The sequence below is a fragment of the Amblyomma mixtum genome, chromosome 1, assembly GCF_055824585.1.
Source record: "Amblyomma mixtum isolate Tamu chromosome 1, ASM5582458v1, whole genome shotgun sequence".
In the NCBI taxonomy this organism is placed as follows: Eukaryota; Metazoa; Arthropoda; class Arachnida; order Ixodida; family Ixodidae; genus Amblyomma; species Amblyomma mixtum.
Window position 1 is genome coordinate 243757540 of NC_143012.1, and position 15402 is coordinate 243772941.

The 15402-nt window shown below is 43.6% G+C and overlaps 1 protein-coding gene across 1 annotated transcript in view; it reads right to left on the reverse strand.

The window, feature by feature from the left end:
- The window catches only part of LOC149371352 (uncharacterized), a 184191-nt gene extending 176500 nt beyond the window's left edge, over positions 1-7691 (reverse strand). The window contains exons 1-2 of the mRNA XM_089579904.1: positions 7673-7691; positions 6835-6929 (exon numbers count right to left, since the gene is read on the reverse strand). Coding sequence (XP_089436030.1) covers positions 6835-6929; positions 7673-7691 — 114 coding nt within the window. The remainder of the gene's footprint in view (positions 1-6834; positions 6930-7672) is intronic.
- Between the last annotated feature and the right edge of the window lie 7711 nt (positions 7692-15402).

A 15402-nucleotide genomic window follows, 5' to 3' on the forward strand; every position in this document is an offset into this window, starting at 1 on the left:
GCAGCTCGGAAGACAACAGCGGCACTCAAAATTGGCTTCACAACAACACGGGTAACCAGCGTCTGAATTTTTTGCGAGTACGGTGACGGTCAGGGCGCGACGACATAGCGCTCAACCTCGTGCTCCTGCATAAAACACCCACACCGGAGGGACCTTCTTCGGACTGATGTCCACGTACTGCCTGCAACGGCTATTAACATTCATTAGGTCAACCCGATTTGTCGCGCCATCCTTCAGCCTGTTCGCTGTGCAGCGCTGCCACACCGGTGCATGTATGCAGGTTGTACGAGGGCTGTGCATGCAATTTGAATGCGTGCCTTGTTTCTGTAAGCGCCACTCCTGCAGGGCGTGACTACATAAATGCCCAAAAAAGGAAAAAGTGAGAGCGCTTTTGAGCGAGCAAGTTGTAAAGAACGACTTGTTACAGCAGTAACACGGTAAGGGAAGAATTAGGAACATAGCGGCTTTCTAGCAGGCAACTCACTTTCCGAACTTTGTTTCTGCCAGGTTAAACTAGCAAAGGTGTCGTTCATTCATTATACGTGGGCAATTCCAGGGCCGTAAAGCGTTTTAATGCAATCTCAGGCTCTGTCTCGCATTTGCTGGCGCCTGAACATGCCTCTTAGGTAAGCAAGTCACATGACTGTGTAAAACATTCTAGGAATTTCGAGCCCTCTAGTTTCTGCCCTGGTACGGCCACCATCGCCGGATCCACTTGTGTCAGCGGCACTGTATATTTAGGCATGATTTTAGATATCATACTTGTCGCAAATCATGTAACAACTGTGTGTACAGTAGTCAGCACGCCAGTATAGAGGGCTCGAACACTGCCTTGTCGCACAAAGGAAGGGAAATTTTTAAGCAGCTATATAGCAGTTAAAGAAAGAGCGAGATAAAGAGGAAGAGGGAAGGCAGTGACGTTAACCATAAGGGTGTTCCGGTCGGCTACCCTGCACTGGGGAGGATGGATGAGAGGATTAATGAGGGAAAGGGAGAATGAGCGAGGAGGAGCGCAGTCACAATTTGTCACTCTAGCCAGTCCCTCTCAGGGAGCAAAACTGGGCCTTGTCGGCATTGATGGCAGCCGACTGCTGTGACCACTGACCACTCATGCTGAGCTTCTTGAATAATGAAAACTGCAGCCCTTCTGGTTGCCGTTGAGTTGAGCCGCAAGAATTGCATGTAGAGGGTTAAGTACTTGCAGTACTTGCACAATACTTGTTCAGTAGCTGAGCTTCATAGACGCACAATTTGTGGTGGCAATTGCACAGTATCAGCAACACATGAGCTGAGTGAATATTTCAGTTTGTTTCTTCCGCAGCACACCGCTTGAGCGCTCTAGACAGGCGTGCTGACGAATGTACTTGACGAGTAGAGAGAGAGAGAGAGAGAGAGACAAACGGACGGAAAGGCAGGGAGGTTAATCAGGCGATGCCCAGTTAGCTATCCTACACTTGGGGAGGGGAAAAAAGGGGAAATAAGGGAAAAGAGCGGCAATGAAATGAGTTTTCTAAGTGTACAGCGGCCACCATGTCACGGGGACAGAGGGCGCGCACTGAAAACTTAAAGATTATAGACGGGAATACAACCCCGAGTCCCTTAAAAATCTCAGGAGCGCTTTCACCGCTTTCCTTCGTGAGGAAGGATGTGTCCAAGGCCCCAGAACGTTGGACTCTGTTAAAGAACGCGAGTCCAAGCGGTACAGAGTAACAATTAGGAAACCGCGCTCTCACTCAAAACGAGGGCAGTCACAGAGGAGGTGTCCGATCGTTTCATCACAACCACACTGGTCACACGCTGGAGTGTCTGCCATTGCGATGAGATGGGAATAGGCGTTTGTGAACGCCACTCCCAGCCACAGGCGGCACAACAGCGTAGTATCACCGCTGGAAAGGCCGAATGGTATATGATGTTGAAGCAAGAGGTTGAAGTGGTGTGAGCGGGGTGTCCAACCTCCAGGGGCAGACCGCGACGTTACAGCCAGGTTTCGGGCGAGCAGTTAAAGGTGCCTTGCTCCGTCAGCTCTTGTCAGTGGTATGCGGACAGTGTTGGTTGTCTCGTGAGCCGATCGAGCACCATCGTCAGCTAAGGCGTTACCAACAATGCCGCTTGGCCTGGTACCCATCGGAAGGTGATTTCATGATCTTGTTCGATTGCCTGGTGGTGCAGATATCGTATCTCCGCTACAAGTTGCTCATGGTCGCTATGTCTCAAGGCAGATTGAAGACATTGTAGGGCAGCTTTTGAATCACAGAAAACAGCCCATTTTTGAGGTGATTGTTGTGAGATATACTGTACCACCGCAAGAAGTGTGGCCAATTCTGCTCCTGTAGAGGTAGTTCAATTATATAAGCGTGTACAAGAAAAGAGAGTTGCCGCATATTACGTTGAAAGGACCACATCCTGATCTTCTCGGAAGGTGGCAGCCAGGTCCTTGGCTGGTGCGTGTCGTACTCTTGTTTCTGTTTTTGCAAAAATACCTGGGGGGGAAGGAGAGGGGGCACTTAGTCGGCCACTCTGCGTGATAGGGTGATCGTAAGCGCATGGTTAATAATATTTAAGTATGGAAATATGGAAATCAAATGCTGTCTACACAGTTTAGTATGAATCAATTTCATGCTATTTGTGGCAAGATCAACTGAGGAAAGTATGGTTGCTTTCGAAAAACAAGTGGCACCGACGGTGGTAGCCTCGCAAAGTCAACAGCTGACGATCTCAATTCCCAGAACGCTTTGCATTATCTGAGGATTATTTTTAAACAGTAATGTCATTAAATTTCTCTCATCTGTATGTGTGTGTCCATATATTGCAAAAAAAAAACACTATGCGTGACTTTGCTGTTAAAAACGGGACATGCTTTCATCACATATACTTATTGCATTCATTGTATATACTTTCGCTACAGTCAGTGCTCACTTATTTGCCAGCACCACGTATATTTTAAATGCATAGCGCCTCTCATAATACCTACAAACAATTAATCACGTTATTTTCTACTTCGGCTATAGTCTCGTGTATTGAGTTGCGATATGTACTCTGGCCAATGTCCTCTATCTTCACTGCTCCGGCAACTCGTCGTCTTTGTGTAAATGTCGAATACATCATTTCTAAACAGACGATTGATTCTATATTACCTTCTAATCTGAGCCAGAAAGTTGCTCTTCATCACAAAACACAAAGGTTAGCTCGATGGGGATTTATTAGGCGCTGTACCTTCGCATCTACAGACAATACGCGCAATGAAGCTATACGAAGACGATGAATTTATAAAACATCACATTTAAAGTTTTGCAGCTTTGCAGAAAGAAAAAAAAAACAGTGGCAACCATTGAAAAGAGCCGCGAAGGCGCGAGAAAGAAAACGCCTGTAGATGATCGGTGTGGCTGCAATTAATAGGCCTCAGGTGCTGATCAAGATCAGCAACATACGCAGGCTACGATATCGCAGCGTCCAAAGTCGTTCTGGTAGCGGTGCTCTACGTTTTTATATATATTCTACAGTCATACCTCTGCTGAGAGAGCTGAAATTTTTATTACAGAGAAGAAAGAGGATTACAGAAGAAAAAAAAAGAGCGAAGTCAAATGCGTGAATAAAAAAAGTGTTATCAAGAAAGTGAATTCTTATTTCCGTCTTGTTGGTACTGCGCAGAGGATGTCGACCAAAACGTCGCCTCGAGCAAACGTAACGTGACGGCTACATGCTTTAGGCAATGTAAGGAAAAGAAGCGCAACTTCGCAAAACTTTCACGCAAAACACAGTGTTGCCCAAAACTCACGCAGTCTCGCGAAAATACCTTGACACTTGTAATGCTGCATCAGTAAGTTTCAGCAGAGCCATGACCTGCTGGATACTCTTCTTATCAAAAATTAGTTACGGGTTTAAGATCCATTTTTCTTTCACGAGCAGTCAATTACGCCTCATGCATCTGTAAGTTCTCACGAGTGTATGACTATTCGTGTATAAATATTTCCTTTGCTCTTGTGGCCTCATTGTTATATTTATTTTATGGCCTTCTTACCCTTTGCTTATGTATTCCGGTGCTATGTTTGTGTATAATTGCACTGCACATGCCATGCAAGAAGCAAACGATGCGTAAATTTGAATACATTTAACATTATCTGCAATAACAACTCCCAAACTGAAGTTATGAACAACCATAAAGCAAATAAATCCCGAGATAGACGGGAATTCATCCTCAAAACAAGTAACCATTCACATCAAATGTCAATTCAAAATATGCATACAACTCAGCTAATCAAACTAAGAAAAAACTAGATTCGTTAAACACATTTTTTCTCGATAGATTGACGACTGCTACTGTTTTAGGACTTCAAAATTCGCTTAGACAAGGAAATAAACAGCCTTGGCTACACGTGTGAACTGATTTAAATGGTAAATTCCAGTTCGAGTATTTTCTGCTACAAAAGCTCACGATGGGAAAGGAAAAATTTTATAAACTTAGTCTTGTAGCTCCTCCTTGGCTTCTCTGGCAGGGGTTTCAAGCAGGAGTTGTGTACGCTATATAGTGTGTAACAGATGCGTAGGAACAAAGTCAAGGTATAGCTTCTGGAACGTATAAGGCCTAAGTCGGCAATGCTTAATATGTTGAGACACATAGCCGTGTCCGTCCACACAGCCAATGTTAAAGCACTGTTGTGTACTTTTTGCCCATTCCTCTTTGTACGACGATGTTGATTGACGTAGCAGCCTAGTTTTCTCCGCTTTGGCGCTCGGTAAGCACTCTTAAATGACCTCGTCGTCAGAATGAGAGAAGCCAACAGCCACAGAAACCAAGCAGCACAGGGGATTTTTTCATTTATTTATTTTTTTGTGGTGTTGATCAAGTAAGAATATTACTGAATATGTTGTCGCTTCAAGCTAATTGATTACAAAAGGTTGGTTGGTTTATGGGGTTTAACGTCCCAAAGCGACTAAGGCTATGAGAGACGCCGTAGTGGAGGGCTCCGGAAATTTCGACCACCTGGGGTTCTTTAACGTGCAGTGATATCGCACAGTACACGGGCCTCGAATTTTTCCTCCAAAGAAATTCAGCCGCCGCGGCCGGGATTGAACCCGCGTCTTTCGGGCCAGCAGCCGAGCACCATAGCCACTCAGCCACCGCGGCGGCTGATTAGAAAAGCAGAAGAAAAAACAACCACATGCCGCCGGCGGGATCCGAACCCACGACCTCCGAATTACGCGTCCGGTGCTCTACCTCTGAGCTACGGCGACGGCTGTCAAACCTTCTGCTTTCGGGGGTATTTATGTTTCCAAAAAACCTAACCTTGAGAGTGTTCATCAGCGCCACCCACGTTCGTAAGCGGCGGACGTGGAACGTCCTGAGTTACCGCTGGTGTGACGTAGAACGCCATCGAACGGCGAGGATGGAAGCTGTATGAGAACCCTCTTATGCTTCCTATGGTGTCAAGGCTGTCAGAACCGAGACCCTCGCTAAGCAATTAAGCAAAGAAGGGAAGGGGAATGAGGGGCTCGTTATAAATATGAGAGAAGCCAACAGCCACAGAAACCAAGGAGCACAGGGGATTTTTTCATTTATTTATTTTTTTTGTGGTGTTTATCAAGTAAGAATATTACTGAATATGTCGCTTAAAGCTAATTGATTAGAAAAGCAGAAGAAAAAACAACCACATGCCGCCGGTGGGATCCGAACCCACGACCTCCGAATTACGCGTCCGGTGCTCTACCTCTGAGCTACGGCGACGGCTGTCAAACCTTCTGCTTTCGGGGGTATTTATGTTTACAAATAACCTAACCTTGAGAGTGTTCATCAGCGCCACCCACGGCCATTTATTTCTCTATGTGCTTATATTCTACGCTGTTTTTGCATACGGAAGGAAACAATGTTTTCGCTGAGGAACTGCAATGTTAAGTACCACGCGGGAGCACTAATTGAAAAGCCACGCAGATCCACTATAGGCAGAAATCACTTTCATAGGACATGGTCAGTGTCCTTCTATTGCTGCTTGTTTTAACAGCCACATAAGGCGCTAATTTACAGAGTTACAGATGTCTCGGGCAGCACAGCAAAACGCTAGAAAAAAATGTGGTAGCACACGTCGTTCGTTCGCCGGGAAGGAAGATTTAAGTGGAAAGAGGCATACACGTATTTCGAGGGCTTAAACGCTTGCCACGCTTCGTTCAGGCCAATTTATCAGCTTGATCCGTACAGCATTTTTTTTTCTTCGGGAACGAATCTCGGGGCCGGAAAATTGCCTGTCAGGAACTGTCGAACTGTCACCCAGCATGGGCAGAACGAATTCATTCATAGGAAGGAGAAAAAGGAAGACATACGTTTAACAAGACACGTAGAAAACTAATAGGAAGACGCCTCGCTACCAATGTGTCTTCTTTTCTACATCGAGGAAAAATGATCGATGCCAGTCTACCTTATCCGTGACATTTGGGGCCATTTGTCTGTTTTTTTTTCTTTTTATAGATTTTTATAATCATTCGTGGGCAACTAAATGAAATCTTTACGGGAATCCTCTTGGCGGCGAAAGAGCAGCAGTTCAGTTTCTACGGAGAATAAATTTGCCCTGTTTGTCGCACTTTTGTTACTGATTTTATCGTCGAAAGCATTCCAATTTTAATGAGAATAACGCCTTCCTTCTTTTTGTCTGCTGCTTTTGTGTTGGGCTTTTAGTGGACCTTGACCTAATTTCATTACTATATATACTGCCATACTTTATATATTGCCCTTGTTCATTACCATATATACTGAAGATATTTCAAAGTCTTAGAAAGTAAGAAAACCAGACCTTAGTAATACTGGATACATTTGGGATAGCGCTTACCACTACAGCTACCACTTACCGCGTACCTGGTGCGGCCAGTGCGCATGCGTTGATTGGCCCCGGCTTGGGGCCGGCGTGCCCACAGCTGAACAGCACCTGCCGCCATCTGGCGCCCTAAAAGCGAACGGCGAATGCACATTAATGGTGCGCGCTGTGCGATAAGTGATGGTTGTAGCTGTACATGTTCTGCTAAAGGTGTCTATTATACTGTTCGCTAGCGAGAATTATATCTCTGTATGCATTTCATGCTTTAAAAATTTTCAGCGCCATTTTAGTGGGTGCGTGTGTTCGTGCATACACACAATATAATGCCAAGAAAAACGTCCAGCCTTTTCTATTGTGAGGAGGTTAGAGCGAACTTCAATAACAACGTCGGCTAGCATGCACGCCTTCAGCGCCAGGGGGGTTGGAGGCATGCTCAACGTTTCTTTTGTTACAAAATCAACCCCAATTTCGGTATCTACAGCCGGTGTCTGAATTATGGCGAAGTAGACAGGTAGCATAGAAAAGAACTTACATTCCATATCGGGCTCTACTTGATAAAGTTATGGTCTGCGTTCTAAATAATTGGCTGCGGTGGCCGCGTAATAGGAAAGATGTGTCTGGCGTGAAGTTTCATGAGCTCATAATAATAATTTTTTGACTAACGAGAAGAATTACTGAAACTATACTTTGAACGTCAAAGCCTGCGTGGCGCATTTAAGCCGGCGTCTGAGTTCGACACAACCGAACCTATAATCACGCATTCTAATTTGTGGTGCCAAATGAGCTGAATTTAAAGCCATCAGGTTGGCGTAGAGAGAGGGAATCTTAGACACTGCTAAAGTTATCAGCCACCCCGCCACCCTTCCCCCTACCTCGGTCACTGCCCGCCATAACCGGGAAGTAAAAACGAAGAAAAAAATTTAAATTGGGTCACGTGGGACACGCGGCATGGCACGGATTACCGCCTTCCGGATTACAGCAAGTATATAGCGAACCTTTATTATCTTCCGGAGTGGACGTGAAGTCATCAGTTAAGGGTTTACTGTGCTGATGTGATTAATAGACTAAAGCATGAAGCCTTCAGTTTAATAAGGCTCCACAGCGCGTGATTAATCACGTTTCATTAAAGAGTTTATGTTGACGTCTATACGAAGCAGGATAAACTTTGGGGCGAGGCTTTCAGATCCTGTTAATCACGTGGAAGCTGACAACCACTGCTGGCACGCCGTCCTTCAAAAAACCACCGCTTCAGAATCCAGGCACTGTGTTGCCTTCAAGCATGCGCCCCCACGCATGTGGGCTGAACTCGGTCCAGCGGTTCACACGAGAAGCCAGCGTGTTAAGCGTGCCGTTATGCAACTCTCTTTTTGTTGACCATGTTGTGACCATAAAGGCGAAGCGTGACTATAATGCACTTGGAGATAATGGTTGTGAATAGAAACAACGACTGATCATTATTTACGTTCAGAATACCCGTTAGAGAAGCGATGAACTTACAAGAAAGGTTAGTATTTAGTTTATTATCTACGCTGAAAAGGGAGCAAGTGGAAAGTAAGCTATGATATTTTTGTACCTTTATAGAAATTTTGTGCAGGTACATGTTTACTTTTTCATGAAAGTACAAGACATTGTTCTTCCGAACAATGACAGAGTTGTTATGGCATAATTTAGCCAGGCTTGAGTCTACTTGCCTAATGCTGATCAAACCTTCTTTCTTTAATTAAGGCCTCTATGCAGTTTGACTCAGGACATCGCAAAGGTTCTCAACTACATGAATTCTGTACAGAAGTATGGCGTCGATGTGGTATTTTCAGCGCGAGTTCCCGCTTACAGGCGGCAAGGTGTACGTTGGACAAACCGGACGTTGTCTTAACGAGCGCCTGCTTGAACTCAAGAATTCATTAAACAAGAGAGGCCATCTTCCAGACCACTGCCAAGCCTGCTCGAAAGAGAAGCGTATAGCCTGCAAGCCTGGACCATCTGATTGCAAAGTGCTATTGAAAAGCCGAGATAGGACAGAAAGTGAGCTTGTGGAAGCCTTCTATATCAAGAAGCGAGGTGATAGTTGCATTAGTGACACGTCAGTTGTTCTTCGCCAAAGTGAAATGCTGTTTCTTGATGCATATCTGTGAGAGGTGAATGTCTGCGATTAAGAGCACGGAAGAGGGCAAAGGCTGTATAAACGTTCTTCCCTGAATAAATCCTGTTGAAAGTGCAGAGCACGTCCTGTTCCCTTACTCGTCCGTGTCCCCGTTTTGCGCTCTCATGTCTTTCACGAATAAAGCTATAGATTCTTCAAATGTCGAGTTTTTTTCGCACAAAAGGACTGCAAATTTGCCAAGTTCCTTTAAGTATGCATTTTTTGGACAAGTAATGATTATGGAACAAATGTCAAGAAAAACATCTCTAAGCTGCTGCCTTTGTCGCGTGCGGGAAATCACGTAGAAATCTTAATCGCAAGAAGTACAACAGTACGTTGCCTCTTAGAATAAATATAGACAAAATTCGGTTTCTACTGAGGCGACATAGACCATAAGGATCTGCGGCACTAATTTGCTAATATCCCCAATTCCAGATAAGGTGATTTTGATCTTTAGGAAGTAATTTGGAAGGCCACAGACTGCATGATGCTCGCTCTCTTCTTAATATTTTCTAGGTAGGGTCTATTTTAGTCGTTTTGGGTGGCAGCTTTGCGTATTTAGAAGAATATGTATACACAGCTTCGACGGTGTAAAAAGGGTTTTCGCGGCAGAGGCTACGAAATGGGGCAGCTTGCCACTTACTTTGTTTTCTGTTTGAGCAAGCCTACTTTTACACTTCTTTTAGGCACGTCACTACTGTTCCCACTGCTTTTCCTAGAACAGCAAAATATCAGCAACCGTGTGTTCATGGGGTGAATCGGAACAAAGAGAGAGCAAGAAAATGCTGCTCTGAGGAGAAAAATTTCAAAAAATGTGTGCTAACGAACGCTTAAATCCATTTACTGATACAGACGTGTGAGTTGATGCAGTAACGACTGAGACACTTCTACGAAGAAACTCGAAAGAAATTATCAGTACCGAGATGAGTAGTTAAAGAATATTAAATAAAAAGCCGAAAGTTTCTGTCTTCTAGGTCGGCAGTACACCTGAAGCAAAATGTAGCATTTCCATCATAGCTAATTCTAGTTATGCATGTCAGCATTATTAATGCAGTTCCCATTTGTCATCTGCCACGTCCGAGCCGGCTGATTAAGGGGCACCACGTGCAGCCTCTTAGCCATGTCTTCGTAATCTCATAGCACAGGAGACTGGAGACCTAGAAGAGGAGCCTTGTTTGCACGGTGACTTAAGGTGAAGTTGAATACGCAGAATTCTCAGTTAGGCATGAAAGATGTCTCATTTATGCGTGAAAAGATACGCTCTAAAGAGAACTGGCCCAGATCTAGGGATCTAAAAAAACCAGGCTTCATACGCTTCCAATACTTTAACCTCTGAAGAATTCACGTGGAAGCTGAATGACGTTGTGGCGAACGTGCAGAAAGGTTTAAGTAAAAAAAAGAAGGCTGTAGGAAATCCACTCAGAGTCTGCCGCCTCCCGGTTAACTAACTAATGCGCAGGTTTCCTTGGGGTCAACACTGGATTTTTTTGAGTCACCTGGGTTTCAGTTCAGTTCAGTTCAGTGCATTTATTTCAGTCATGTACAATGGCTGAGGAGAAAGGAAAAAAAGCCGCGCACGCGGCTTGACAAAGCTCCCATCTCCCGTAGCGGCTTGGCACGGCGATGACAGACAGCAGTAAAACAATAACAAGAGAATGCATGAAATAACAAATATGTACAATATCTTCATAACAGATCACCAAAATAGTCTCGGTACTGTTACACACACGCAAATGATAGTTTAATCACAGCACATGGACACTTTGTTTATTTTACAGTTGGATATGATTCATTCTTTTGTAAGAACATATTTCTGACAGCGTTATATGAAACGGAAAGAATGGATTGATTAGCGAAAGCGTTACTATTAAGGAAAGATGGCAACACATACCTGAGAGTTTGAAAACCGTAATTTGTGCGTGGACAAGGTACATACCAATATTCGTAGTGTCTTGTGTTGTGAACAGCGGTATTTTCCCGTAGATTCGCAAGGTCAGCAAAAAATGTGGTGTCACTATGTACCTGAGATTTGTACTGCTGAATTACACGGTACTGATGAATAACCGTTGCATCCATAATACGGTATTTTGCAAATAGAGCACTCGTATGTGCTAAGTATGTGGCATCCGCAATTGCTCTGACTGCATTTTTTTGTAATGTCAAAACCTTCTGAATATTAGTTTGCGTCGTTGTACCCCAGACCAAATGGCAATATTTAACGTGAGAGTCAAAGAGGGCATGGTAAATAACAAGTTTTGTCCTAGTAGGTATCATGCACTTTAACCTTCTGAGTATGCCGACAACGCGAGCTAGCTTACTCTCCATTTGCTCGATGTGGTAGTCCCATAGCATAAATTCATTGAAGTGAACGCCAAGTGTTTTAACAACATTAGTTATTTATATCATATTACCCCCAATACTAAATCTGTATGTACAGCCCATTTGACATTTTTAGCTCTAAAAAATATCGCCTTTGTTTTCCGTGTGTTTATTAGTAGGGAATTTTTTTCAGACCATGAGTTAAGTTTGCCCAACACGCTGTTAGCCTTTTCTACTATATCATTCGCGTTGGTGCCAAGACAGAAATAAAGTAGTGTCGTCAGCGTAAATTACGTATTCTGTTTCGGAGTCAATCTGTACGAAGTCATTAATATATACATTAAATAATAAGGGACCAAGGATACTTCCTTGAGGTACACCATGCTTTATTTTATTATAAGTAGAGCGATGATTATCTAAAGAAACGTGCTGATATCGGTCAGTTAAATAGCTGGTGATAAGAGATAGTGCCTTGTTCCGGACACCGTATGCAGAAAGTTTAAGAAGAAGAGTTTCGTGATGAATCCTATCGAAAGCTTTGGAGAAGTCTATGTATATTCCAAGGGTTATTTGTTTACATTCAATGTTATTTAAGATTATTTCTTTTTGCTTCAGGAGAGCCATTTCAGTAGAGGACTTAGGTCTAAATCCAAACTGTCTTGGAGTTATCACGTTGTATTTTTCAAGAAAATTGGAAAGTCGTAAATGTATTGTTTTTTCCAAGCCCTTAGAAAAAATAGGCAATATAGACACTGGTCTATAATTACCAAGATCGTTTTTCGAACCACCTTTATAAAGAACAACTACTTTTGCTATTTTCATGTCCGAAGGGAAAATGCCGGTAGTCAAAGACAAGTTATAAATGTAAGTTAAAATTGGGCAGATATTGTCCAAGACGGACATAACAGGTTTCATTTTCAGTCGAAAAGCATCTTCACTGTTTGTATTGTTCATGCCTTTATATATATTAAGCACCTCATTTTCGTCACAACATGTTATAAAAATACTGTTACTTGTATGATTCGTAATGTAATCCAATGCCATATTATTGTGTTTACTATCAACAAGTCCACTGAAATAGCTATTAAACTTGTTTGCGAGTGCGAGTCCGCTATAACTAATGCCTTCCATTGTAATACTTTCAATTGTATTTGTAGAGTTAGGGCTCAAGACTCGATTTAACCTATTCCAAGCTTTCTTTTGATCGGTCAAGCCAGCGAACATGTTAAGGTGATATGCATTCCTCGCTTTTCTTAAAGTTAAGTTCAGGTTGTTTCGGTACCTCTTGAATGTTGCCCACGATTCTGGACTGCAACTTTGTAAGAACTTCTGATAGAGGGAATTTTTCCTGACAATCATTCGAAGAATATGCGAGGTAATCCAGGGTTTACGAGCTCGTTTTGGTTTCTTTACATCTTTGTACGGAAAACTGTTACGATATAAAAAAGCGAATATCTTCAGAAAACAACTAAACGCTATGTCAGCAGTCAGTGCAGCAAAAACTGGTTCCCAATTGACGTTCATTATTTTGCGTCGAAATGTTTCTAACGTAGTTGAGGTGATCTGCTGTATTTTTACATTTGTTTGTTTACAGTTTGATTTTAATACAGGCACACTATTACATACGATGTAAACAGGCAGGTGGTCACTAATAGCATAATTAATAACCCCGGTTGAGAGCACATTTGTTGCGTTATTTGTAATCAGCAAATCAAGAAGTGTTGCCGTAGTGGGTGTTATGCGTGTAGGCAATGCCACAACGTTTACAAGACAATATGATTCCATTAGTAATGATAGTCGTGACCTTCTGGGTGTATTTTCATGCATATCGACATTGAAATCACCACCTATATATACAGTGTAATTATATTCAGTGGCAAATTGAAAAACATGCTCCATATAGTGAAAAAAGTTCTCAACACAACCATTCGGGGGGCGATACACAACAGTGAAGAGGCTCTTATTGCTACAAACTGAGAGTACCTCATAATCAGGTGTAACCGAAGTAATCTCATCAACCCTTTCACACTGAACACTATCAAGCACAAACAAAGAAACGCCTCCACCTCTTCTGCTTGTTCTGTTTAGGAAGTAAGACTGATAGTTGAGCAGCTCAGGACAATCAACTTTGTCTTTGACCCATGTCTCAGTAAGCATTACCACAGATAACATGAATTTAAACTGTTCAAGGAATGCACGTAAAATGTCATGTTTATCACGAACAGACTGAATATTCAAACATAGCACTGAAAAATGGTTAGACTGGCCCTGAACCTCATTGTTAATATCATTAGGAGAGAGGTAAGTATCACCCATATAGAAGGAACTGATTACAACCAAGAGCAGTGACTCACTGCAACAACTTCCTCAAATCGTCATCGCATCGAATCACGTGCCAGTTCCCCGTTCGCCTTTCGTACAAGCACTTTGTTGTTCCGGTGCCAGGCATACTTGTAGGCATTCGCATCAGCCCATTTCTTCGCAGAATCGAGAAGCGTTCTGTTCAACCGAGTCAGGTTTTCTACGATTGAGACCTCAGAGTCAGACGTTCTGAGTGATTTGCCTTTCAAAAACCATTGATCTCTGAGCTTCTGGGAAGTGAAACGAACTAGCACACCTGGAAATTTGCCTTGTTTCGCGGGAAGCCTGTGTACGGCATCTACATCGCCTTCGCACAGCTCAGGAAGCTCAATTGAGTGGGCCACATCATTCACTTTTTCAAGCAAATTCTCACCATCTGACTCCGAAATGCCGTGGAATACCAAATTTTGCCGTCTACTCCTCCACTCCAAATAGTCCACAGTGACCTTCAGATGATTCACTTCCTCGCTGTTAGTACAACTTTCATGGACAACAACTCGCTTTCGAAGTTCCTTAATCTCTGCCTCTTGTCTAGCCATTGTTTTTAACGTGGTAGAGAGAGGGTGTGGTTGATGGTCCTTTGCGTTCACAAAAATGAACAAGGGAGGGGAAAACCTCAGTTTTCTTGAGCCAACGTTTCGACAAGAGGACTTGTCTTCGTCTCTGACATCATATTGATCTACTTGTCAATATTGTCAACTTTTTCTGGAAGATGTTCAAGTTTCTCAAGTCTCGCAAGGATAGCACTGAGAATGACGGGTATATTGACTTCGTCTCCCTCCTTGCCGCCTCCCGCCCCTCTGAGGCGTGACGAATAGCATGTGCCACATTTCCAGACCTCGAAAAAAGCCTCAGCCTTTCCCTTCGCAGCAGCTTCAGACACCCCAGAGCATTTTCCTAGGTGGAACAAGTTGCTACATTCAGAGCATTCCATTACACGGCCTTTGGCTGGAATTGCTTTCGAACATGCCGCACATATTTTATCGCAGCCAGCCATGTCTTATCTAACACGGGCCAACAAGTCAAAAAGGCACAGCACAAAGCAAGACACTTTCGGCAGCGGTGGCAGCAGGGTAAGACCAAGACTGAAAACGTAAAGGCGAAAGCACCAACCTGCAACCAGTTGTACGGAGCAATTAGGCTGCGAACCGCTGTCTGCCACCACCGCAGCCGAAGTGACGAGCAGTGGGCGTGACAGGAGCGGCACAAATCATTCCGGTGATAGCAGCCTGGTGACGCTAGCAGCGGTAGTTGCTTCAGGAAACGAAATGCCGTGCATCCACAGCCGGTCAGTTCAAAGAAGGTTACTGCAGGTCCCACAGTCTTGGTAATTCCAGGTGAAGGAGAAATCCGTCGCGCAGTCTGCAAACTGCAACCAGTTGTACGGAGCAATTAGGCTGCGAACCGCTGTCTGCCACCACCGCAGTCTGCAACTTCCCTTATAGATGCGAACTATATTTCCAAGGGGACAAAAAAAGTGCGTGTTGTGAAACAGAAGATGAAGCACTATTGTCCTCGGCCGCAAAGACTACACTTTGCAAGAGCTTGCACTGATTGCACAAGTTCACAAGGGAGTGAATGCACAGATTGCCGCTCAGAAAAATAACAAATAGATAAATAACAAATTTGAAATTAATGTTGAAACGATGCATTCACTACACGTACTAATAGAAGTATATGTGAAGGGAATAGGCTGTTTGAAGCATAGCTTAAGTGTAGGAACACGAATTGCCATCATAAACTAACCTTGAGTATTCTCCTTCAGAACTCAGTATGGACAAA